Below are 24,709 nucleotides of genomic sequence, written 5' to 3'. Positions count from 1 at the left end.
GGTGCTTAGTCAAATTTTAGAAATTTTCGATGTACTTCGGGACGAGGTGTTACATATATGGTACCACAAAAGTTCTGCACAGTGATTCCACAAAAGTAGAAAAATAAAAATTTCCCACCAAAGTTTATTTAAGCCAGAGTGATGATAGTACCCCATTTATTTAGTACTTTTCAAGATACAAGCACTCACTCATACACACACCATATGAAGTTGGTAATGGTGGATTATTATTCATACATTTCGCATAGACGGTAATAGCAAATTTTCCGAAATAATATAGGGCTGAATAATAGAACTGTATCCACTAAGAGTATCAAAGTACCTGGACCATAACATTACACCTCCATATTTTGGCGACGATTTTACAACCAGAAGAACTTCATTAATCAGCCCATTCTAGCAGCATAAATGGATGCTGGTAACCCTAGAAACAGCTGCGATGCATTCGAGTGAATCCAATAATGATTCCATGAAAATAAAAGTTTATCAAGACCAAACACAAAACTATTCTTGCATGAAGGATTGTTATAGAACTGAACCCAAATGAAGTCGAAAAGCCCCTCGTCAATGGCATTCCCAAGATAATAATCAGGGTAATGACAATGAGGCACTGCGGATAGATAGTAAGCTTGTGTTTGTTTTTGGTCGAATAATTCCTTCATGTAACGAGCAAGATTGTCATAATAATAAAAGTTTCCACCCTCAATGTGGAAATCTACGCCGTCCAAAACAGCATCTCCAAAAAGACGAATAACATATTAATCATTACTGCCCAGATAGGAATTCCATATTTGGTTTGCACCCTTTTGGCATCATTTGCAGATTATAGATAATAATTTCCTCCCAAGGAGATGAAAAGCTTAATATCTTGGCTCTGACAAGTCCTTATTTGTTCGGTAAATTCGATGCAATAAGGTGGGTTGCAATGACATGCAAGGTTGAGTGCCGGGTCTTGGCGACGTCCATATCGGACAAGAAAGGCTATGTTTATATTGGAATAGAGGCCAGAATTACAGGCTCAGCTAGACTTCCTTCGTAGCTGCTTTGACCTCAGTAGGTGACTATGTCACCATTACCAGCCTCAAAGATTTGGATTAAGGTTGTGGATAGGATCAGGCAAGCTAATAGAAGAAGTTTGGGTTGAAGAACCATTTTTTATTTTTTATTTTTTATATAAGCTAGATCACTTAAACTATTTTGTGGTGTTTTTGTGACAACACAGACCAGCCGCATGCGATATTGTCCTCTTTGGGCCTGGAAAATCCTCTTACAACCCCTCCCCTGCCAGTCCCACTGGCCCGGGCCTCCCAGGCCCAACCGAGATATTGTCCGCTTTGGAAGCTAGGTGGTGAGCCCAATCCTACCCCTCACAGTTTTGCTTCCTCACAGAAAGGCCTCTCTGGGCTCCTTTGGGGAAGGCCTTGCAAGGGAAAGGTATCCACACCCACTTATATGGAGTGTTTTGTTCCCCTTTCCAATCGATGTGGGACTTCACAATCCTCCCCCCTTGGGGCCCAGCGTCCTCGCTAGCACACCGATCCGGGTACTGGCTCAAATATCATCTGTAATAGCCCAGACCACCCGCATGCGATGTTGTCCTCTTTGGGCCTGGGAAATCCTCTTACAACCCCTCCCCTGCTAGTCCCACTGGCCCGGGCCTCCCAGGCCCAACCGAGATATTGTCCGCTTTGGAAGCTAGGTGGTGAGCCCAATCCTACCCCTCACGGTTTTGCTTCCTCATAGGAAGGTCTCTCTGGGTTCCTTTGGGGAAGGCCTCGCAAGGGAAAGGTATCCACACCCACTTAAATAAAGTGTTTCGTTCTCCTTTCTAATCGATGTGGAACTTCACAGTTTGTGTGATCGGTTATGTGATTGACATCCTTTTATAGAGGTGTCTCTTGAGAGTTGATAAGTAATGAACTTTAGTGTTAATGAGAAGCAACACAACAAAACAACGGTTGGAAATTATGGAAGTGGGTGGAGAAAAATAATAATAAGAAGAAGAAGGAAAAAAAGAAAAAGAAAACACGCTTAAATCGTTGGAGTTGATATATTGATATATAAAGATTATTGTGGGTCCTTAATTATTGTGCTCTGAATATCCAAACAGTTATTGGAGTTGAGTCTTATGTCGTGTTCCTCCTTGTGGATCCAAATCTTTGATGTCCATGAATGTGGAGACTGCAAAAGGCTAGCTACAAAGGCATCGTGGGATTTCTTACTTACTGTACTATCAATAATATTGGATAATTTACAGATTTTGATATTTATATCGATGGGTTCTATTACTGTCAGGATCCGTCCAAAATTCCTCACTGGATCCCTAGACAAGCCCTGATCACAGGAAAACCCTACCGGATCCTCCAATGGAAAATCCGGCAGAACCTCCCCTAAGGGTTGGACTTACCACAATTTTCCTGCACTGAAAATACACTTCTATATACACCACCTTATTCCTTTCACATTACTACAATTTAAGTTCCACAACTGGCAGCACTTTAATAACAAATTATATAAAAGGCATATAATGGAATTAATTTAGTAAATAACCAATTAAGATATACCATCATGGATTCTCGTCCGCCCACACCACCCACTTAGTGCTACACATGTCAAATACACTTTAAATATCGTTTTACAAATATGCCAATGCGTAACATAGAAAGAAAGGTAAAACAACATCACATTAACAATCAAAAACTATAACAAACATTTTAATGATGATGGTATTGATGTAACTTGCCTGAGGGCTATTATATTCTCATACTTAATGTAACTTGCCTGAGGGCTATCATATTCCCATACATGTATTAATGTAACTTGCCTGAGGGCTATCTCACCTACCCAAAAGCTATCACTTGTCCGATGACTATTATACTTGCCCGATGGCTATCTTTCTTGCCCGTAGGCTGTGATACTTATTCGAAGGTACCATATGGTAGTAATAATAATAAAAACAATAACAAAATTAAAATTAAAGATCTCATAATGGTGTTAATAAAAATAAAAATAATAATCAATAATAACAACTATAATTATAATAATGATAATAATAGGAATTGGAATTACAATAAAAATAATAATTATAAATAATAATAACAATCCCGATAATAGTGACAATAATGATTAAATAAATAGTTAAATACAATTAATAGTAATAAGAATATAATAACATCGATTAAGAATATTTGTAAAAAATTAAATCACAAATAGATAACATAACATAAATGCATAAAATCATATCTTAAAATCCATAGCATAAAATGATATATGCACGCTCGTAATGGAGATACGTACGATACCTTCTGACATGCTACGTGATCCATGATTCCAGCTGTCGCCGGCACTTTGCTACCAATACAAACCAGAGTGGTTGTCTATATTGGCCGTTTGATCCCCTGGACTCGTAGGCAACATGGTTATAAGGCTAGCTCTACATGGACCACATTGGTTCGCCGCCTCCGAGTGGTGCGGTATGTACAGTATAATATCAATAATATAACATACAAATATATGTACGAACATATAAAAAATACTTGATGCACCATAATATATACCAGTGGTGCCCGAAGGTACCCAGCGTCTCGAGCACCGACTGACAGGAGGTTAAAGAGAGAAACTTGCATACGGTCGCTTCGGCATCCCGACAGTGCTGCTGCTTAAACTGTCATCCTGGCCATGGAGGGGGGCAGCTTATGGCCAATATCAAACTTGTCTACCCTCAGTCCAATGGCAACTCACGGGAGACATTACAACTTGCGCGCTTATCATGATCACATACACAGTACAGAACATCGGTACGTGTATGGGTGCATCTTAAAAAAAACTATAAATTTCATAACATTATAAAATATTAAATTTAGATAAGATATAATCCAATTCATATGCTTTTATCAAATACATAAACAATAATAATAAATAATAAATAATCAAATATACGGATATTCTTGATCATAATAATTTAATATAATTATCTTTTTTTTTTTTCTTCTCAATCCTTCAATTCACTTTATACCAAAATTTATCATTAAGGCCACATACAATTTCACATACAAGTAAAGATACAGAAATACATTAAAGATATCGCAATATAGTTTATTATAAGTCATCCATAGATATCTACGTATATATTCGTATATATATATATATATATATATATATATTTACATTTTCATACATCTAAATATATATATACACGGTAAAACCTTTAACAACCAATTTAACAAGCACAATGTCCAGATACATATGTATAAATACATTTTGATATGCATAATCAAAGGCTTCAACAATCCATATTTATACATATATACACATATATATTCCCACTCACACATCTCAATATATATTCACATATCACCATGTATTTATATACATCACCGCACATGTATATATATACATATATATATAAAACATGTATTTACTAATACTCCCATACATATGTATACAGAAAACACAGACACATATATATATATATATGTAATATACAATTTAATTTAAATCTCCCTTTTTCATATTTAATTTAATAATTTAATAAAAAATAACAACCTCTTAAATACATATCCATAATTTACAAACAAGATATATATGCGAAGCTAAGGATATGGAGAATTTGGCTTGAAACCACCGGCGGTGGCCGGAATTTTCGTCAGAAGCCGTTGCCGACTTGCCCCCCTGGTACACCATGAACAAGCTTGAATTGGAGAAATTGGAGGTCATCATCAGCTTCAGAGGATCCAAATTAAGGGGAAGGGACCGAGAACACAGTCGAAAACGGCGGGAATCCGGTGACCGAACGGGGTGCTGCTGCCGGCTTCCATGGCTGTTTTTCGGTGCGTCAACGGCTTCCCCGGTGACCTGAGCACACTTTGATGAAGCTCACATGATGGGCTGCCAGGTGGTGTGTCGGTGCAGCTTGGGTGCGCCGGAACACGGCAGATTCGGCCGGAGAGAGAGAGACGGTTGCTGCCGCTTCCACAGCCCGATTTGGGCGCATCGCCACCTGACCGGCCACCAATTTTGGCAGCCAAGCTCATCGGCGATTGAGCTATGCCTCTGGCCAATGTGTCTGAGCAGTGGGTGGCCGGAGTTGATGAAAGCCGGTGGACCCGAGGGAGAGGAGAAAGGAGGAAGAAGAAGAAGAAGGAAGAAGAAGAAGGTTCGAGGCTGGGTCCTCTTTTTTCCCACGTGGGGGAAGGGAAAAAAAAAAGAAAAAAAGAAAAGAAAAAGAAAATAATTAAATAATATTAAAATAATATTATTGTATAAAATAATAATAAAATAATATGATATTTAATCATGGTTGACATGTGGCATCTCACCGTTGTGACACATGGCACCCTTTATTAAGTAACACGTGGCACACTGTTCACATATTTAAAAATAATATTAAAATAATACTGTATTTGAAAAACTCTACAGGTCTATAACTTTCAAACCACATGTCCAAATCGTACGTGCCACTAGTCTATAAACTTGTATCGATGAGTAATTCACAACCATGCATGAGTCAAAGCTCAACTTTGCATGAACAAAAAGTCAACTCCGGCATCCCTTGGACAGTTTGGACCTCAACTTGTTTTGCTCATAACTTTCAAACCGTAGCTCCGTTTTCAATGTGCTACTAGTCTATGAACTCGTGACAATGTGTACTTTTTAACGGTACCTTGGTCAATGTGAAATTTCATCAGGAGCAAAAAGTCAACATTTGATCCCTTCTCGATCAACGACGGTCAAACTTGGTCAAATTTGAGAAATTTGCGGTGTACTTCGGGACGGGGTGTTACAATTACGATAGCACTTTCCTTATATAGAAACTATATAGATCGTCTACCTATTGGATTTTGGTATTCATATAGATTGTTTTATTTCACTTACATGTTTACTTATTTGACAGTTACATGTTTACTTATTTGATGATTAACAGATCAAAGTGACAAAGTAAGACAATGGAGGAGCGGAAATTTGACACGAAATGTTATCTGTAGCATTTAGTCACCAATTATGTCTTTCATTATAAGTTTCATAACAACAACGAAAAAGTAAACAAAATTCTACTCTTCATTTTATCAATATGATCATCAATTGTGAAATTGCAGTTGATGTTTTGTTTATAATATTATATATATACACCTATAAATATCCTGGTAGCTATAATATTTAAATTAATTATTGATTGATTGATCGATGAGTCATTTTATTGTTGTTGATTGGAGACCAGTTAATTAATCAACATGTAATGCTGCTTGTGCAATGATGCAATCCACAGGTCGCTGCATACAAGGGGACAGGGGAAAAGGCAGGACCTACTCCGCTCCTCCCAAAAAAAAAAATATATATATATATATATATAGATATTTTTTTTTCTTAATGGATTTTGCAAAACAAATTATACTTGCACCCCACCAACCAATCCCCACCCCCCCCCCCCCCCCCAAAACAAAAAAAAAAGAAAAAAAAAAACAAAACGACAAAAAAAAAATCACAAATATGATATTTGATATTTTACAGTGTTCTACAAGGTGGGAAAAAATGCAGCGTCTAGGCGTTATACTTTTAGATAATGCTTCGTATAGTAGCAAGGCTAAAAAAAAAGCGGTTAATACTATGTTGACCACCTAATGCGTGCATAGGCGCTAAAAGGCGTGAGCCTTTTTATTCAAAGTTTTTTTTTTTTTTTGGTAAGATTATTTTTTAAAAAAATGTTAAAAACCAATTCATAAGAAAATATAAAATAAAAAAATAAAAAATGGAAACTTTTTTAAGATTAATTTTTTTTGTTTCTTAAACAAAAAAGAAAAAGAAAATATAATATATAAGGATTAAGGAATTAGAAAGAAAATTTAACAAAAAAAAGAAAAAAAGAATTAGAGACTCTACTAGCAAGTGATGCTAGTAATGCACAATCATGGGTTGCTGATGATTGTGATGATGAAGGAAATGATGATGAGATAGAGAATGATATGTGACTACATAAAAAAGGTCCTAGAAATGTTGAAGTTGAAATTAGAGAGCCCGAGGAAAATGATTTGTATTGGATGGCATGTTAGATGAGTTGGATGAAGATGTAAATATTGAATTGGAGTTCAACAAAAAGTTAGACAAGAGTTAGATTATAGTAATAGTTAAAGTATGTACTAATCTAAGAATTCTTAGGTACTTGTAGGTTTGTAATATATATGTTTTGAAACTAATTTATTGTTGGAAACTTGAAAAACATAAATTTTCATAAATCTATTATGATCAGTTACATAGTAATTCATATTTATTGCACATACAAATGTAATATAGACTTATATATATTTTCACATTTAAAATATAAATTATTTTATTTATTTAGTTGCCTTATAATAATTAAAATAATAATATAATTGTGAACGCTTTTTTGCGCTTAGGCTTCACCTAGGCACGCCTAGGTTCATAAAGCTTAAGGTTTGACCTTGCCGCCTTATGCCTTACGCTTTTCAAAAAGTTAGATATTGTAGTGTTGACAAATTATTTTTACTAATATTGCCTCCACAATTTTAAATTTCTAATAGGCTTAGTTGGTATGCCTTCCATCTTCCTTATCTATATTTATAAGGGACACATATTTCTTTTTAAATTTGTAATTTGTTATAATGATAAAAAGAAAAAAAATAAAAAACCTTAAAATCTTGGCAACTACACTGGACTATATGAAGTAGGATCTTCTGTTCCTTTTTGTATATCCCTAATCCCATCTCACCTATTACAAATTAAAATTTCACATTATATTCCCCTTACTTCTCTCTTGCACTCTATGAATTCTTCATTGTTATCATTCCCATAAACAATTTTTCTTTTTATGCTTGTGCCGTTTTTTCTCTTTATTTTATTTTTCTTTTTTCTTTAAAACCACTGACCGCTGCCCTTTTTCTACATCTAGCCAAAAAATCAAAAAATAATATTTTTTTCTATTTTATTTGTTTACCCCAAACGATCTCTACCTTTCCTCTACAACTAATTTCCAAATTCTATTAGAAATTACTTACTGTTAGATAAAAATATAAAAAAGAAATGAAAATTCATCTTCTATCAGTTTAAGTTTTTGAAAAAAATAATATTTTAATTTGGTATCAAAACCAATAATCAATAAGTATTGGATCGAAAACTCCATAACTTCATCAAAAAAAAAAATATATTAAAAACATATATAAGGAATTAGAAAGAAATTCAGAAGAGGTGAACATTCATGTATAAGAGAAAGTGGTAGAGAAAAATATATAAAAAAAAGAAAGATCACCTCCCATCAGCTTAAGTTGCGTTACATAGTTATCGAGTTGTCAGAAGAAGAAAAATCAGCTTAAGCTTTTAGGAGGGGCACCATCATCATCAAAGTTCTAGAGCTCACCAACTAAGCTTTCTTGGGTTGGGTTGGATGCTAAAGGTTGGCAATCGAGATGGGGATTCTAATAGAACTTCATGTACTTATCACAAGCAATAACGGGGAAGTGGAAGAAGAGAGGTAGATAATCGATTTAAGTAAAAAAAAAAAAAAAGAAATGTTTTAACGGTTTAAAAGAAAAAGGAAAAAAAATAAAGAGAAAAAATGAAAAAAATCTTTTTGGAAAAAATAAATAAATAATAAAGAAGCAAAATCTAGTTTTTGGGAATGTTATTGAGGGAGAGAAAATGAGTAAAAGAGATAGGTGAGCAAGAAGGTTTGTTGGAATATTAAATGATCTTGACCCGTGGAAGAGTGTACCTTATTCTACAAACTTCCTTTTTTTTTTTTTTTTTTTTAGAGGATTGTAAAATATAAAGGTATATTACATAAGGCATAACATTTTGACTGTTAACTACTTTCATTCCATTTTATTCATTTTTCTTCTAAAATACTAAAATGATTTTATGTTTTCTTTGATACTAAATTTTAAAGAAGTGATGCATTAATAAGAATAATAATAATGAAAGAAAAAAGGATAACAAAAAAACCAAAACAATAAACACATTTTTACTTAAAATGGGTGGGTCAACTATATTAAATGTAACACCCCGTCCCAAACCATGTCAAAATTTTTGCACGTTGACCAAGTTTGGCCGTTGACCGAGTGGGTCAAAAGTTGACTTTTTGTTCCAGTTGAAATTTCTAGTTGACCATGGTACCGTGGCGAAGTGCATGATGCCCCGAGTTCATAGACTAGTAGCACGTCGAAAACGGAGCTACGGTTTGAAAGTTATGGGAAAAACAAATCGAGGTGTAAACTGTCCAAAAGGTACCGAGAGTTGACTTTTTATAGTTGTATAATTTTATTTTGACTTTTGTATGGTTGTAAGTACTCGTCCATACGAGTTCATAGACTAGCGGCACGCTTAAATTGGACATCTAGTTAAAAAGTTATGGACATGTAAAGTTTTCCGGATACCGTAATATTTTATTATATCTGGCTTAAGTGCATAGTGACGCCACGTGTCAACACCCGAGTGCTCCACGTGGGTGAACAGTGTCACCCACGGTGGCTTTTATTCGGCAAAAACGACGGGGAAGGAGAGAGAAAGAAAGAGAGGAGAGAGAGAGGGAGAGAGAGAATCGCCGGCCACCGGAGTTGTCAAATTTTCTGGCCGATTCTTGCTACACGCGCTGGCCAGATGGGAGCACCTCCCCATTCCTGGCTGAACCCCAAAATCTCACGGCCAACCGACCGGCGACGATCGGGGCTTTTTCCGGCGGCGGCGCCGAATCCTTCAACCGCCGAGATCTCCACATTCCGGCCTCCGTTCTTGTCACCACCGGTACCGTTGGAACCCTCTCCCTTCAAGCTACAAAACCTCTAAAAATCTAAGCCATCAGCCACCGTAGGCGTCGGTGGCGGCGACGGTTCCTGGTGACCGCGACGGCTCGCCGGAGAAATCCCTGTTCTGGCGAGTACCCAGTCCCTCTCCACTAATTCCGACCCCCTGAATTCAAATCCGGCGTCCTTTTCCTCCAATTCGCGATGGTTTGAGAGAATCGAATAGTTGAATCCCGAAAACTTTCCGGCGAGATTCCGGCCACCTCAGGTCCGATATCCGGGAAGTAAGACCGGATTCGTGATCCTTGTCACTCAAGCTTCGATTCGGTATATTACTCGTCAATTTTGGTTGTCGTTTGTGTTCGCTCCCCGGATACCCATTTGGGAGTTACCCGATTAAAATATTAATATAATTGGTTTGGTGTATTGTGGATGTTTTAGGTGCACGTGTGGGTAGTGGAGTGGATCCTGCGGAGGATCTTAATTGATATACGTGCTTAAGATGAGTGATCCACCTTTAAAAAATATATTTTGGGGTAATTAATTATATTTATTTGGTGTTAAATTGATATCTGAAATTATGCTCATGTGGTGAAATTTAATTATAATTGTGAAAAATTATTATTTTATAAGTACGTATATGTTTGTTGGTGCTAAACGGAATTTTGGGTTATTCAAAAATCCTGACTTTTATTATGGTGATTTAATTGTATTTATTACACATGAGCAAAGTATTTTCATCAATTAATTGTAATTGGATTTTAATATTATTTTTGGGCATAATTGGTTTAATTGGTGGTTTAAATTTTATAATTATGCCCGTAGAATATTATTTGTTGAACCTCATGTTACGAGAAAAATTATTTTTATATTGTTATCGATGGTTTCGTACCGGAATTGTTAAAGGAAAATATGGGATGGTGAATTTGAAAACTGGTATATTTTCCACGGTGATTTTGGAAAATCGGTACGGTAATAAGAAATTTAAGAATTATTTTAGATGCACTCACACAGTATTGGTGTTCCAGTTGTATATGTGGTTAGCGCGCAAGTTATTATGTCTCCCGTGAGTTGCTATTGGACCGAGGACAGGCAAGTTTTATATAGTGCACACAGCCGCCCCCCTTTGTGGCCGGGATGATGGTTTCAGCAGCGGTACTGTTGGGACGCCGAAGTATCGTATGCAAGTTTCTCTCTTTAATCTCCCCGCCAGTCGGTGCTCGGGATGCTGGGTATCGGAGGGCATCACCGATATATGGTGTGGTGCATCAAGTATAAATTTTTGGATAGGAATTTCAAACCCTCAAGTGTTCAAAAATTATTTATTATATTTTATTACATTTTATTTATAATTGGGTTATTTAATTATTATTTATTAAATTAATTGATCCCTTGGTTTTTGAGAAATATGAATAACGGATTTTGTGAAAATGTTTTAAAAAGGGAACATTTCCAACGGAGTGAATAGTGAGGGTTTTGAGAGAAATTATTACTTTCCATTGTCTATTATTTATTTATCTATTTAATTGTTGGTATTAATTAAATTCCTTTATTTGTTATATTATTAATATTAAAAGTGTTCAGTAGATAGGGTCACTCACTGAGATGATTAGCATCTCACGTTTTTAAATTCCATTCCCTTAGGTGTAAGGGGGTGGTAGACGTTCTTCCGTAGCGAACCTAATCTCCGTCACTGTCTTAGTTCGAGAAGTACTTTTGTCTTCATTTATTTCAATTGTAACATTTCTTTCCTCCTTGTTGTATTCTATGCTTAATAGTATTTTAGGAAGCTCTGTAGACTGTCCTGGACATTTATGTATTAATTATGCACTGGATTACTGTTATTCTTTTGGAGTGCTGTAAATTTGTGGAATCAATTTGTAGTATTGTGGGAGGAATAAAGGGATGAATATAAAAGTGTGTTTTCAGTGCAGGAAATTGTGGTAAGTCCAACCCTTAGGGGAGGTTCTGCCGGATTTTCCATTGGAGGGTCCGGTAGGGTTTCCTTGGGATCAGGACTTGTTTAGGGTTCCGGTGAGGAATTTTGGACGGGTCCTGACAGTTGGTATCAGAGCATAGGTCCTTATAATCCTAAGGGACTGTGCATTGCTGTACAGCCCATCCGTAAATTTCTCCCTTTTTGTAATCGTGCTTAAGTGTCTTTGTTTCTAAACTCTTGTTTGTTTCTTCAGAATTTGCTACGATGCGTAGGCGGGATGCACGTAGTACTCAGGAACAGTCGGCTGAGAGTTCCGGGAGTCGATCGAGCGTTAGGCAACTTGTCTCTCAACTAACTCGAGCCTTAGGGGTTTCAAGCTCTAGTAACCAATCCGTAGATCAAGCTCGACGATTGGGAGTCATGAATTTCGATGGAAGCCAAGGCCCAGCTGCAGCCATGAATTGGCTATCCAACATGTAGAAAATCCTAGAAGAGGGGATGCAGTTCCCCGACGAAGATATGGTGAGGATCTCCAGTTTCATGTTAGAAGGAGATGCCCAGAAGTGGTGGAAGTATGAAAGACTCGCAGAAGGCATACATGGGATCAATTTAAGGTTGCCTTCACTACCAAATATTGTCCTCCTGCCTACCATGAGGCAAGAAGGAGAGAGTTCGAGGAGCTGCGACAGGGGAACATGATTGTGTCCGAGTACGAGAGAAGGTTTTGGGAACTATCCGAATTCTGCATGCACATGATTCTCGACGATCATGCGAAGAAGGTGAGGTTCATAGATGGCTTGAACGAAAACATAGCCCTCACCCTTGCTGGATCAGTACATCCCACTTATCTGTCCGCCAGGGATGCAGCGCTGGAGCTAGAGAGACAGGTGGAGATGCGCAAACCCTCGAGGCGTAGATCATTCGAAGGTTCATATAGTGGGGTACCTAGTCAAGGAGCGTCCAAGAAGAGCCATAGTTCAAGGTCATCGGGTAGTGGTGGACCGAGCCCACGAGGCAGATTTCAGCGGAGAGGCAGTTATCATATGCCCCAGACAGCTTGCCATTCGATTAGTGGGGATACAAGCTCATATCGACAGTTACACTTTGGTCCTACGGGGATTTGTCCAATTTGTAAGAGGAAGCATTCCGGGCAGTGTCAGATGGATGGTATATGTTTTCAATGTGGGCAGCCAGGCCACATAAGGAGGGGGTGCCCTTATGGTAGTGGCAATATGCTAGGGGCAGGTCGCCGAGCACAGCATACTGGTGTATTTCAGGGTCAGAGTTCCCAGGGGAGTCAAGCAGTAGGAGGTTCTTCGGGACTGGCCCAACCGTCTGCAGGATCGAGTTAAGGTAGAGGAAGGAAGCCCCAACAGAAAGGTCAAGGTCGAGTGTTTCTATGACGCAGCAGGAAGCCCGGGCCACACTTGATTTTGTTACACGTACTTTGAATATTTTTGGTAATGACGCACGTATGCTTATAGACCCGGGAGCAACACATTCATTCATCTCAAAGGAATTTCTCACTCGGGTCGGTATGACCCCTACTCCTTTAGGATGTCTATTAGAAATAGCCACTCCTGCAGGAGAATCCTTGTGGCCCAGCCAGTTGATCAAGGAGTGTTTCTTCTACATCGAAGATCAAGTGATGGAAGCGGACTTGATCCTTTTGGATCTATCCGGCCTTGACGTAATCTTGGGCATGGATTGGTTAGCAAGGAACCATGCTTCCGTAGATTGTTTTAGCAAAGAAGTTGCATTTAGGAGGCCAGGTTTGCCTGAGGTGGTACTTTGTGGGGAAGTTGGGAGGCCTTTGCCGAGATTAATATCTACCCTTAACGCCAAGAAGCTACTGAATAAGGGTTGCCAAGGGTATTTAGCTCATGTGATAGATACCCGAGTAAGTGGGGTCAGATTGGAAGACATGCTCATTGTGAGGGATTTTCCAGATGTGTTTCCTGAGGAGTTACCAGGATTGCCTCCGGAAAGGGAAGTTGACTTTCCCATTGAATTAATTTCGGGTACCGTGCCTATTTCTCTACCGCCGTATCGGATGGCTCCAGTGGAGTTAAGGGAGCTAAAGGTCCAATTGCAAGATTTGGTAGATAAGGGGATTATTAGACCAAGCATATCGCCATGGGGAGCTCCAGTGTTTTTTTGTGAAGAAAAAAGATGGTAGTCTAAGACTGTGCATCGACTACCGACAACTTAATAAGGTGACCATCCCTAATCGTTACTCGTTGCCAAGGATAGATGATCTATTTGACCAACTCCAAGGTGCCAAAGTGTTTTTCAAGATCGACTTGAGATCTGGATATCATCAGTTAAGGATCCGAGAGTCGGATATTCCTAAGACTACCTTTAGGATGAGGTACGGACATTATGAATTCCTAGTGATGGATTTGATGAACCGGGTGTTTCGTCCGTACTTGGATCGTTTTTTCATTGTATTTATAGATGACATCCTGATCTATTCTAGGAGCCAAGAAAAGCACGTGAGGCATTTGAAGAGTGTGCTCCAAACTCTAAGGCAACATCAGCTATATGCTAAATTCGACAAGTGTGAGTTCTGGTTAAATCAAGTGGGTTTTCTCGGACATATCGTGTCAGCCGAAGGTATTTATGTGGACCCTGATAAGGTGAAGGCAGTGTTGAATTGGGAGCGCCCTACCACTATGAGGGAAGTACGAAGTTTTCTTAGATTAGCGGGATACTACCGTCGTTTTATAGAAGGGTTTTCAAGAATTGCTAGACCACTTCATAACTTAACCCGAAAGAAGGTTGAATTTAGCTGGACGGACAGGTGTGAGCAGAGTTTTCAGGAATTGAAGCAAAGGTTAACATCCGCACCTGTCTTAACTTTACCTAATAAGAATGAAGGTTTTGAAGTCTATTGTGATGCATCCCATCAGGGGTTGGGTTGCGTGCTAATGCAGAATCAAAGGGTGGTAGTGTACGCATCACAGCAATTGAAGCAGCCCGAACAAAATTACCCTACGCATGACTTAGAATTGGCGGCAGTAGTCTTTACTCTTAAGAAGTGGAGACACTACTTGCATGGGGCCACATGCCAAATTTATACCGACCACAAAAGCCTCAAGTACATTTTCACTCAAAAGGAATTAAATATGAGACAAAGGAGATGGATGGAGTTATTGAAGGATTATGACTGTGTGATTGATTATCACCCAGGCAAGGCGAATGTAGTGGCAGATGCTTTGAGTAGGAAGGCTATCGGATCTCTTGCTCACATTCAAGCCATCCAACTACCTCTCATGGTGTAGTTGAAGAAAATGGGGGTGTTAATGCATATGCATCCTTCGGGAGTTCTTATGGCTAGTTTTCAGGTGCGACCGGTGTAAGTGGATCGTATATTGGAGACTCAAATGGAAAATCCTAAATTGAGAACAATTAAGAGTAAGGTACAAGAAGGTCTTGATCCGGAGTTTTCCATAAGGAGGGATGGAGCCCTCGTGTATAAAGGACGACTTTGTATTCCTGATATTTCAGAACTCAAGAAGGAGATCTTAGAAGAGGCGCATAGCTCGATATATGCGATGCATCCTGGGAGTACCAAAATGTACCGAATGCTTGTTAAGTATTATTGGTGGATTGGCATGAAGAGAGAAGTGGCAGATTTTGTATCAAAATGCTTAATTTGTCAACAAGTAAAGGCAGAAAGACAGAAGCCTTCAGGACTACTCCAATCCTTACCTATTCCCGTGTGGAAGTGGAAGGAACTCAATATGGATTTTGTGTTCAAGCTTCCCTCTACACCTAGGAGATATGATGGGGTTTGGGTGATCATTGATCGTCTTACCAAGTCGGCACACTTCTTACTAGTATGAGAGCGTTTTTACCCGAGAAGTTAGCCCAGTTGTATTGTGAGTCTTCATGGAGTACCGCTAGCCATCGTATCCGATTGAGATCCACATTTTACTTCATGACTATGGCGGAAGTTGGCTGACGCATTAGGAGTAAGACTTAACTACAGCACCGCCTTTCACCTGCAATCTGATGGACAAGCTGAGTGCACAATTCAGACATTAGAAGACATGCTGAGGTCTTGTGTTATGCAATTTTGCGGTAGTTGGGATGAACAATTGCCATTGATAGAATTTGTCTACAACAACAGTTATCAGGCGAGTATTGGGATGTCCCCGTATGAGGCCTTATATGGGAGGTAATGTCAGACACCTTTGTGCTGGAGTGAAGTAGGAGAAGAAAGACTCCTTGCAACGAATAGTGCTATTGGATCTGAGTATTTACGGATTACCTTGGACAAGGTGAAGATCATTAAGGATCGGTTGAAGGTTGCCCAAGATCGACAGAAGAGTTACGCCGATGTGCGTAGGAAGGATTTGGAATTCGAAGTAGGAGATTGGGTATTCCTAAAGTTATCTCCATGGAAAGGAGTAGTACGCTCTGGTCGACGAGGTAATTTGGGTCCTCGTTATATCAAGCCTTACGAGATTATGGAGAGGATTAGCCCCGTGGCTTATAGATTAGCATTACCGGAAGAGCTAGCCCGAGTGCACAACATATTTCATGTTTCGATGCTACGGAAATATATTGCAGACCCATCATACGTACTCGAGACACCTGACATAGAATTAAGGGAAGATCTTTCGTATGTAGAGCAACTAGTGCAGATTTTGGATCGCGAGGAGCGGGTGCTACGTAACAAGACTATTCCTTCAGTTAAAGATTTATGGCGGAATCATTTAATCGAGGAAGCAACGTGGGAGCCCGAAGCACAGATGTGTGATAGTATCCCTACCTGTTCTAGTGACGTGCGAAATTTCGAGGACGAAATTCTTATAAGAGGGGAAGGTTGTAACACCCCGTCCCAAACCATATTGGAATTTTTGCACGTTGATCGAGTGGGTTAAAAGTTGACTTTTTGTTCAAGTTGAAATTTCTAGTTGACCATGGTACCGTGGTGAAATGCATGATGCCCCGCGTTCGTAGACTAGTAGCACGTCGAAAACGGAGCTACGGTTTGAAAGTTATGGGCAAAACAAGTCGAGGTGCAAACTGTCCAAAAGGTGCCGGGAGTTGACTTTTTATAGTTGTATAATTTTGTTTTGACTTTTGTATGGTTGTAAAGTACTCGTCGATACGAGTTTATAGACTAGCTGCATGCTTAAATTGGACATCTGGTTAAAAAGTTATGGACATGTGAAGTTTTGCGGATACCGTAATATTTTATTATATCTGGCTTAAGTGCACAGTGACGCCACGTGTCGACACCCAAGTGGTCCACGTGGGTGAACAGTGTCACCCACGATGGCTTTTATTTGGCAAAAACGACGGGGAAGGAGAGAGAAAGAAAGAGAGGAGAGAGAGAGGGAGAGAGAGAATCGCCGCCCACCGGAGTTGTCAAATTTTCTGGCCGATTCTCGCTACACGCGCCGGCCAGATGGGAACGCCTCCCCATTCCCGGTCGAACCCCAAAATCTCATGGCCAACCGACCGGCGATGCGCCGGGATCGGGGCTTTTTGCGGCGGCGGCGCCGAATCTTTCAACCGCCGAGATCTCCACATTCCGGCCTCCGTTCTTGTCACCGCTGGTACCGTTGGAACCCTCTCCCTTCAAGCTACAAAACTTCCAAAAATCTCAGTCATCAGCCACCGCACGCGCCGGCGGCGGCGACGGTTGCCGGTGACTCCGACGGTTGCCGGAGTAATCCCTGTTCCGGCGAGTACCCAGTCCCGTCTCCGGTCCCTCTCCACTAATTCCGACCCCCTGAATCCAAATCCAGCATCCTTTTCCTCCAATTCGCAATGGTTTGAAAGAATCGAAGAGTTGAATCATGAAAGCTTTCCTGCGAGATTCCGGCCACCTCAGGTCCGATCTCCGGGAAGTAAGATCGGATTCGTGATCCTCGTCACTCAAGCTTTGATTCGGTATATTACTCATCAATTTGGGTTGTCGTTTATGTTCGCTTCCCGGGTACCCATTTAGGAGTTACCCGATTAAAATATTAATATAATTGGTTTGGTGTATTGTGGAAGTTTTAGATGCACGTGTGGGTAGTGGAGTGGATCCTGCAGAGGATCTTGATTGATATACGTGCTTAAGGTGTCAGGACCCGTCCAAAATTCCTCACCGGAACCCTAGACAAGCCCTGATACCAGGGAAACCCTATCGGACTCTCCAATGGAAAATCCGGCAGAACCTCCCCTAAGGGTTGGACTTACCACAAATTTCCTGCACTGAAAACACACTTCTATATTCATCCCCTTATTCCTCCCACAATACTACAAATTGATTCCATAATTTTGCAGCACTTCACATGAATAACTGTAATCCAGTGCATAAATAATACATAAGTGTCCAGCATAGTATACAGAGCTTCATGAAGTACTATTAAATAGAGAATACAACAAGGATGAAAGAAATATTACAATTGAAATAAATGAATACAAAGGTACTTCTCGAACTACGATAGCGGCGGAGATTTGGTTCGCTCCGAAAGAACGTCTACCACCCCTTGCACCTAAGGGAACGGAATTTAAAAACGTGAGATGCTAATCATCTCAGTGAGTGACCCTATCTACTGAACACTTTTAATATCAATAATATAACAAATTAATTAAATTAATTAATACCAACAATTAAATAGATAAATAAATAATACACAATTGAAAGTAATAATTTCTCTCAAAACCCTCACTATTCACTTCGTTGGAAATGTTCCCTTTTTAAAACATTTTCACAAAACCCGTCATTCGCATTTTCCGAAAACCAAGGGATCAATTAATTTAATAAATAATAAATGAATACCCCAAATATAAATAAAATGTAATAAAATATAATAAATAATTTTTGAACACTTTGGGGTTTGAAATTTCCATCGAAAAATTTATACTTGACGCACGACACCATATACCAGTGATGCCCTCCGATACCCAGCGGGAAATTAAAAAGAGAAACTTGCATACGGCACTTTGGCGTCCCGACAATACTGCTGTTGAAACCGTCATCCCGGCCAAGGAGGGGGGTGGCTGTGGCCAATATCAAACTTGCCTGCCCTTGGTCCAATGGCAACTCACGGGAGACATAATAACTTGCGCGCTAACCACATATACACCGGAACACCAATACTGTATGAGTGCGTCTAAAATAATTATTAATTTAATTATTACCATACCGATTTTTCAAAAATTACCGTGGGAGATATACCAGTTCTCAATTTCACCATCCCACATATTTTCCTTTAACATACCCGGTACGAAACCATCGATAACAATATAAAAATAATTTTTTCTCGTAACACGAGGTCCAACAAATAATATTCCACGGGCATAATTATAAAATTTAAACCACCAATTAAACAAATATTTTTCTTAAAATACTTAAACCAATTATGCCCAAAAATAATATTAAAACCACATACGATTTATTACTGAAAATACCTTGTTCATGCGTAATAAATAACCTTAAATCACACTAAAATAATAATTTTCCACAATTATAATTAAATTGCACCACATGAGCATAATTCCAAATATCAATTAAACACCAATTAAATATAATTAATTATCCCAAAATATTTTTAAAGGTGGGTCACTCACCTTAAGCACGTATATCAGCTAAGATCCTCCGCAGGATCAACTCCACTACCCACGCGTGCACCTAAAACATCCACAATGCACCAAACCAAATATATTAATATTTTAATCGGGTAACTCCCAAATGGGTACTCGGGGAGCGAAAATAAACGACAACTAAAATTGATGAGTAATATACCAAATCGAAGCTTAAGTGACGAGGATTACAAATCCGGTCTCACTTCCCGGAGATCGGGCCCGAGGTGGCCGCAATCTCACCGGAAAGCTTTCGGGATTCAATTCTTCGATTCTCCCAAACCATCGCGAATTGGAGGAAAAGGACGCCGAATTTGGATTCAGGAGGTCGGAATTAGTGGAGAAAGACCGGAGACAGGACTGGGTACTCGCCGGAACAGGGATTTCCCCGGTGAGCCATCGCGTCATCGGCAACCGTCGGTATGTGGAGATCTCGGTGGTTGAAGGGAGGTTTTGTAGCTTGAAGGGAGAGGGTTCCAACGATACTGGCGGTGACAAGAACGGAGGTCGGAATGTGGAGATCTCGGTGGTTGAAGGATTCGGCGCCGCCGGTGGAAAAAGCCTCGATCCAGGAGCGTCGCCGGTCGGTTGGCCATGAAATTTTGGGGTTCGGCTGGGAATGAGGAGGCGCTCCCATCTGGCCAGCGCGTGTAGCAAGAATCAGCAGGAAAATTTGACAACTCCGGCGGCCGGTCGTTTCTCTCTGTCCCTCTCTCTCTCCTCTCTCTTTCTCTCTCCTCCCTGTCGTTTTTGCCAAATAAAAGCCACCGTGGGTGACACTGTTTCCGCACGTGGACCAATCAGGTGTCGACACATGGCGTCACTGTGCACTTAAGCCAAATATAATAAAATATTATGGTATCCGGCAAACTTCACACGTCCATAACTTTTTAACCAGATGTCCAATTTAAGCGTGCCGCTAGTCTGTGAACTCGTATCGATGAGTACTTTACAACCATACAAAAGTCAAAACAAAATTATACAACGATGAAAAGTCAACTTCTGGCACCTCTTGGACAATTTGCACCTCGACTTGTTTTGCCCATAACTTTCAAACCGTAGCTCTGTTTTCGACGTGCTACTAGTCTACGAACTCGGAGCATCATGCACTTCGCCATGGTACCATGGTCAACTAGAAATTTCAACTGGAACGAAAAGTCAACTTTTGACCCGCTCGGTCAACGGTCAACCTTGGTCAACGTGCACGAATTCCGATGTGGTTTAGGACGGGGTGTTACAACCTTCGCCCCTTATAAGAATTTCATCCTCGAAATTTCGTACGTCACTGGAACAGATAGGGATACTGATCACGCATCTGCGCTTCGGGTTCCCACGTTGCTTCCTCGATTAAATGATTCCGCCATAAATCTTTAACTAAAGGAATAGTCTTGTTACGTAGCACCTGCTCCTCGCGATCCAAAATCTGCACTGGTTGCTCTACATACAAAAGATCTTCCCTAAATTCTATATCAGGAGTCTCGAGTACGTGTGATGGATCTGCAATATATCTCCGTAGCATCGAAACATGAAATACGTTATGCACTCGGGCTAGTTCTTCTGGTAATGCCAATCTATAAGCCACAGGTCCAATCCTCTTCGTAATCTCGTAAGGCCCAATATAACGAGGACTCAACTTAACTCGTCGACCAAAGCGTACTACTCCTTTCCATGGAAATAACTTTAGGAATACCCAATCTCCTACTTCAAATTCCAAATCCTTCCTACGCACATCGGCATAACTCTTCTGTCGATCTTGGGCAACCTTCAACCGATCCTTAATGATCTTCACCTTGTCCAAGGTCATCCGTAAATACTCAGATCCAACTGCATTATTCGTTGCAAGGAGTCTCTCTTCTCCTACTTCACTCCAACACAAAGGTGTCCGACACTGCCTCCCATATAAAGCCTTATACGGGGACATCCTAATACTGGCCTGATAACTGTTGTTGTAGACAAATTCTATCAATGGCAATTGTTCATCCCAGCTATCGCAAAATTGCATAACACAAGACCTTAGCATGTCTTCTAATGTCTGAATTGTGCGCTCAGCTTGTCCATCAGATTAAGTGTGAAAGGCGGTGCTGTAGTTAAGTCTTGCTCCTAGTGGATCGGCCAACTTCCGCCATAGTCGTGAAGTAAAACGTGGATCTCGATCGGATACGATGGCTAGAGGTACTCCATGAAGGCTCACAATACGCTGCATGAAAAACTGGGATAACTTCTCGGGTGAAAAACGTTCTCGTACCGGTAAGAAGTGTGCCGACTTGGTAAGACGATCAATGACCACCCAAACACCATCATATCTCCTGGGCATAGAGGGAAGTTTGAACACAAAATCCATATTGAGTTCCTCCCACTTCCACACGGGAGTAGGTAAGGATTGGAGTAGTCTTGAAGGCTTCTGTCTTTCCGCCTTTACTTGTTGACAAATTAAGCATTTCGATACAAAATCTGCCACTTCTCTCTTCATGCCAATCCACCAATAATACTTAACAAGCGTTCGGTACATTTTAGTACTCCTAGGATGCATTGCATACATCGAGCTATGCGCCTCTTCTAAGATCTCCTTCTTGAGTTCGGGGATATCAGGAACGCAAAGTCGTCCTTTATACACGAGGGCTCCATCCCTCCTTATGGAAAACTCCGGATCAAGACCTTCTTGTACCTTGCTCTTAATTGTTCTCAATTTAGGATCTTCAATTTGAGTCTCGAATATACGATCCACTAACACCGGTCGCACCTGAAAACTAGCCATAAGAACTCCCGAAGGATGCATATGCATTAGCACCCCCATCTTCTTCAACTCTACCATGAGAGGTAGTTGGATGGCTTGGATATGATCAAGAGATCCGATAGCCTTCCTACTCAAAGCATCTGCCACTACATTCGCCTTGCCTGGGTGATAATCAATTACACAGTCATAATCCTTCAATAACTCCATCCATCTCCTTTGCCTCATATTTAATTCCTTTTGAGTGAAAATGTACTTGAGGCTTTTGTGGTCGGTATAAATTTGGCATGTGGCCCCATACAAGTAGTGTCTCCACTTCTTTGGAGCAAAGACTACTGCCGCCAATTCTAAGTCATGCGTAGGGTAATTTTGTTCGTGCTGCTTCAATTGCCATGATGCATACGCTACCACCCTTTGATTCTGCATTAGCACGCAATCCGACCCTTGATAGGATGCATCACAATAGACTTCAAAACCTTCATTCCCACTAGGTAAGGTCAAGACAGGTGCGGATGTTAACCTTTGCTTCAATTCCTGAAAACTTTGCTCACACCTATCCGTCCAGCTAAATTCAACCTTCTTTCGGGTTAAGTTATGAAGCGGTCTAGCAATTCTCGAAAACCCTTCTATAAAACGACGGTAATATCCCACTAATCCAAGAAAACTTCGTACTTCCCTCACAGTGGTAGGGCGCTCCCAACTCAACACTACATTCACCTTATCAGGGTCCATATAGATACCTTCGGCTGACACGATATGTCCGAGAAAACCCACTTGATTCAACCAGAACTCACACTTGTCGAATTTAGCATATAGCTGATGCTGCCTTAGAGTTTGGAACACTCTCTTCAAATGCCTCGCGTGCTCTTCTTGGCTCCTAGAATAGATTAGGATGTCATCTATAAATACAATGACAAAACGATCCAAGTACGGGTAAAACACCCTATTCATCAAATCCATAAAAGCTGCTGGGGCATTGGTGAGTCCGAACGACATCACTAGGAATTCATAATGTCCATACCTCGTCCTAAAGGCAGTCTTAGGAATGTCCGACTCTCGGATCCTTAACTGATGATATCTAGATTTCAAGTCGATCTTGGAAAACATTTTGGCACCTTGGAGTTGGTCAAATAGATCATCTATCCTTGGCAACGGATACTGATTAGGGATGGTTACCTTATTAAGTTGTCGGTAGTCGATGCACAGTCTTAGACTACCATCATCCTTCTTCACAAACAAAACTGGAGCTCCCCATGGCGATATGCTTGGTCTAATAAACCCCTTATCTACCAAATCTTGCAATTGGACCTTGAGCTCCCTTAACTCTGCTGGAGCCATCCGATACAGTGGTAGAGAAATAGGCACGGTACCCGGAATTAATTCAATGGGAAAGTCAACTTCCCTTTCCGGAGGCAATCCTGGTAACTCCTCAGGAAACACATCCGGAAAATCCCTCACAACGGGCATGTCTTCCAACCTGACCCCACTTACTCGGGTATCTATCACATGAGCTAAATACCCTTGGCAACCCTTATTCAGTAGCTTCTTGGCGGTGAGGGTAGATATCAATCTCGGCAAAGGCCTCCCAACTTCCCCACGGAATACCACTTCAGGCAAACCTGGCCTCCTGAATGTAACTTCTTTACTAAAACAATCTGCGGATGCATGGTTCCTTGCCAACCAATCCATGCCCAAGATTACATCAAGTCCGGATAGATCCAACAGGATCAAGTCTGCTTCCATCACTTGATCTTCGATGTAGAAGAAACACTCTTTGATCAACTGGCTGGGCCATAAGGATTCTCCTGCAGGAGTGGCTATTTCTAATAGACATTCTAAAGGAGTAGAGGTCATACCGACCTGCGTGATAAATTCCCTTGAGATGAACGAATGTGTTGCTTCCGGGTCTATAAGCATACGTGCGTTATTACCAAAAATATTCAAAGTACCGGTAACAACGTTAGGTGTGCCCTGGGCTTCCTGCTGCGTCATAGCAAACACTCGACCTTGACCTGTCTGCTGGGGCATCGTTCCTCTACCTCAACTCGATCCTACAGACGGTTGGGCCGATCCCGAAGAGCCTCTTACTGCTTGACTCCCCTGGGAACTCTGACCCTGAAATACACCAGTATGCTGTGCTCGCCAACCTGCCCCTGGCATACTGCCACTACCATAAAGGCACTCCCTCCTTATGTGGCCTGGCTGCCCACACTGAAAACATAAACCATCCATCTGACACTGCTCGGAATGCTTCCTTTTACAAATTGGATAAATCCACGTAGAACCAAAGTGTGACTACTGATACGAGCTTGTATCCCCACTGATCGAATGGCGAGCTGTCTGGGGCATACAATAACTGCCTCTCCGCTGAAATCTGCCTCGTGGGCTCGGTCCACCACTACCCGATGAGCCTGAACTATGGCTCTTCTTGGATACTCCTTGACTAGGCGCTCCACTATATGAACCTTCGAATGATCTACGCCTCGAGGGTTTGCGCATCTCCACCTGTCTCTCTAGCTCCAGCGCTGCATCTCTGGCGGACTGATAAGTGGGATGTACTGATCCAGCAAGGGTGAGGGCTATGTTTTCGTTCAAGCCATCTATGAATCTCACCTTCTTCGCATGATCGTCGGGAATCATGTGCATGTAGAATTCGGATAGTTCTTGAAACCTTCTCTTGTACTCGGACACAGTCAT

General features: G+C 40.6%; 1 protein-coding gene across 1 annotated transcript; it reads right to left on the bottom strand.

Annotated features, from left to right (window-relative positions):
* Nucleotides 1-386: 386 nt before the first annotated feature.
* LOC132805099 (hevamine-A-like) lies at nucleotides 387-24,709 on the bottom strand. Its single transcript, XM_060819879.1, has 2 exons — nucleotides 24,415-24,709; nucleotides 387-736 (listed from the first exon to the last, which is right to left on the bottom strand). The coding sequence occupies exons 1-2, from the start codon at nucleotides 24,707-24,709 to the stop codon at nucleotides 387-389; spliced, it is 645 nt and encodes a 214-aa protein (XP_060675862.1).

This window comes from Ziziphus jujuba, chromosome 8 (genome assembly GCF_031755915.1).
Source record: "Ziziphus jujuba cultivar Dongzao chromosome 8, ASM3175591v1".
NCBI lineage: Eukaryota > Viridiplantae > Streptophyta > Magnoliopsida > Rosales > Rhamnaceae > Ziziphus > Ziziphus jujuba.
The sequence above is the reverse complement of the archived record's forward strand: the minus strand, read 5'-3'. Positions and strand labels throughout refer to the sequence as shown.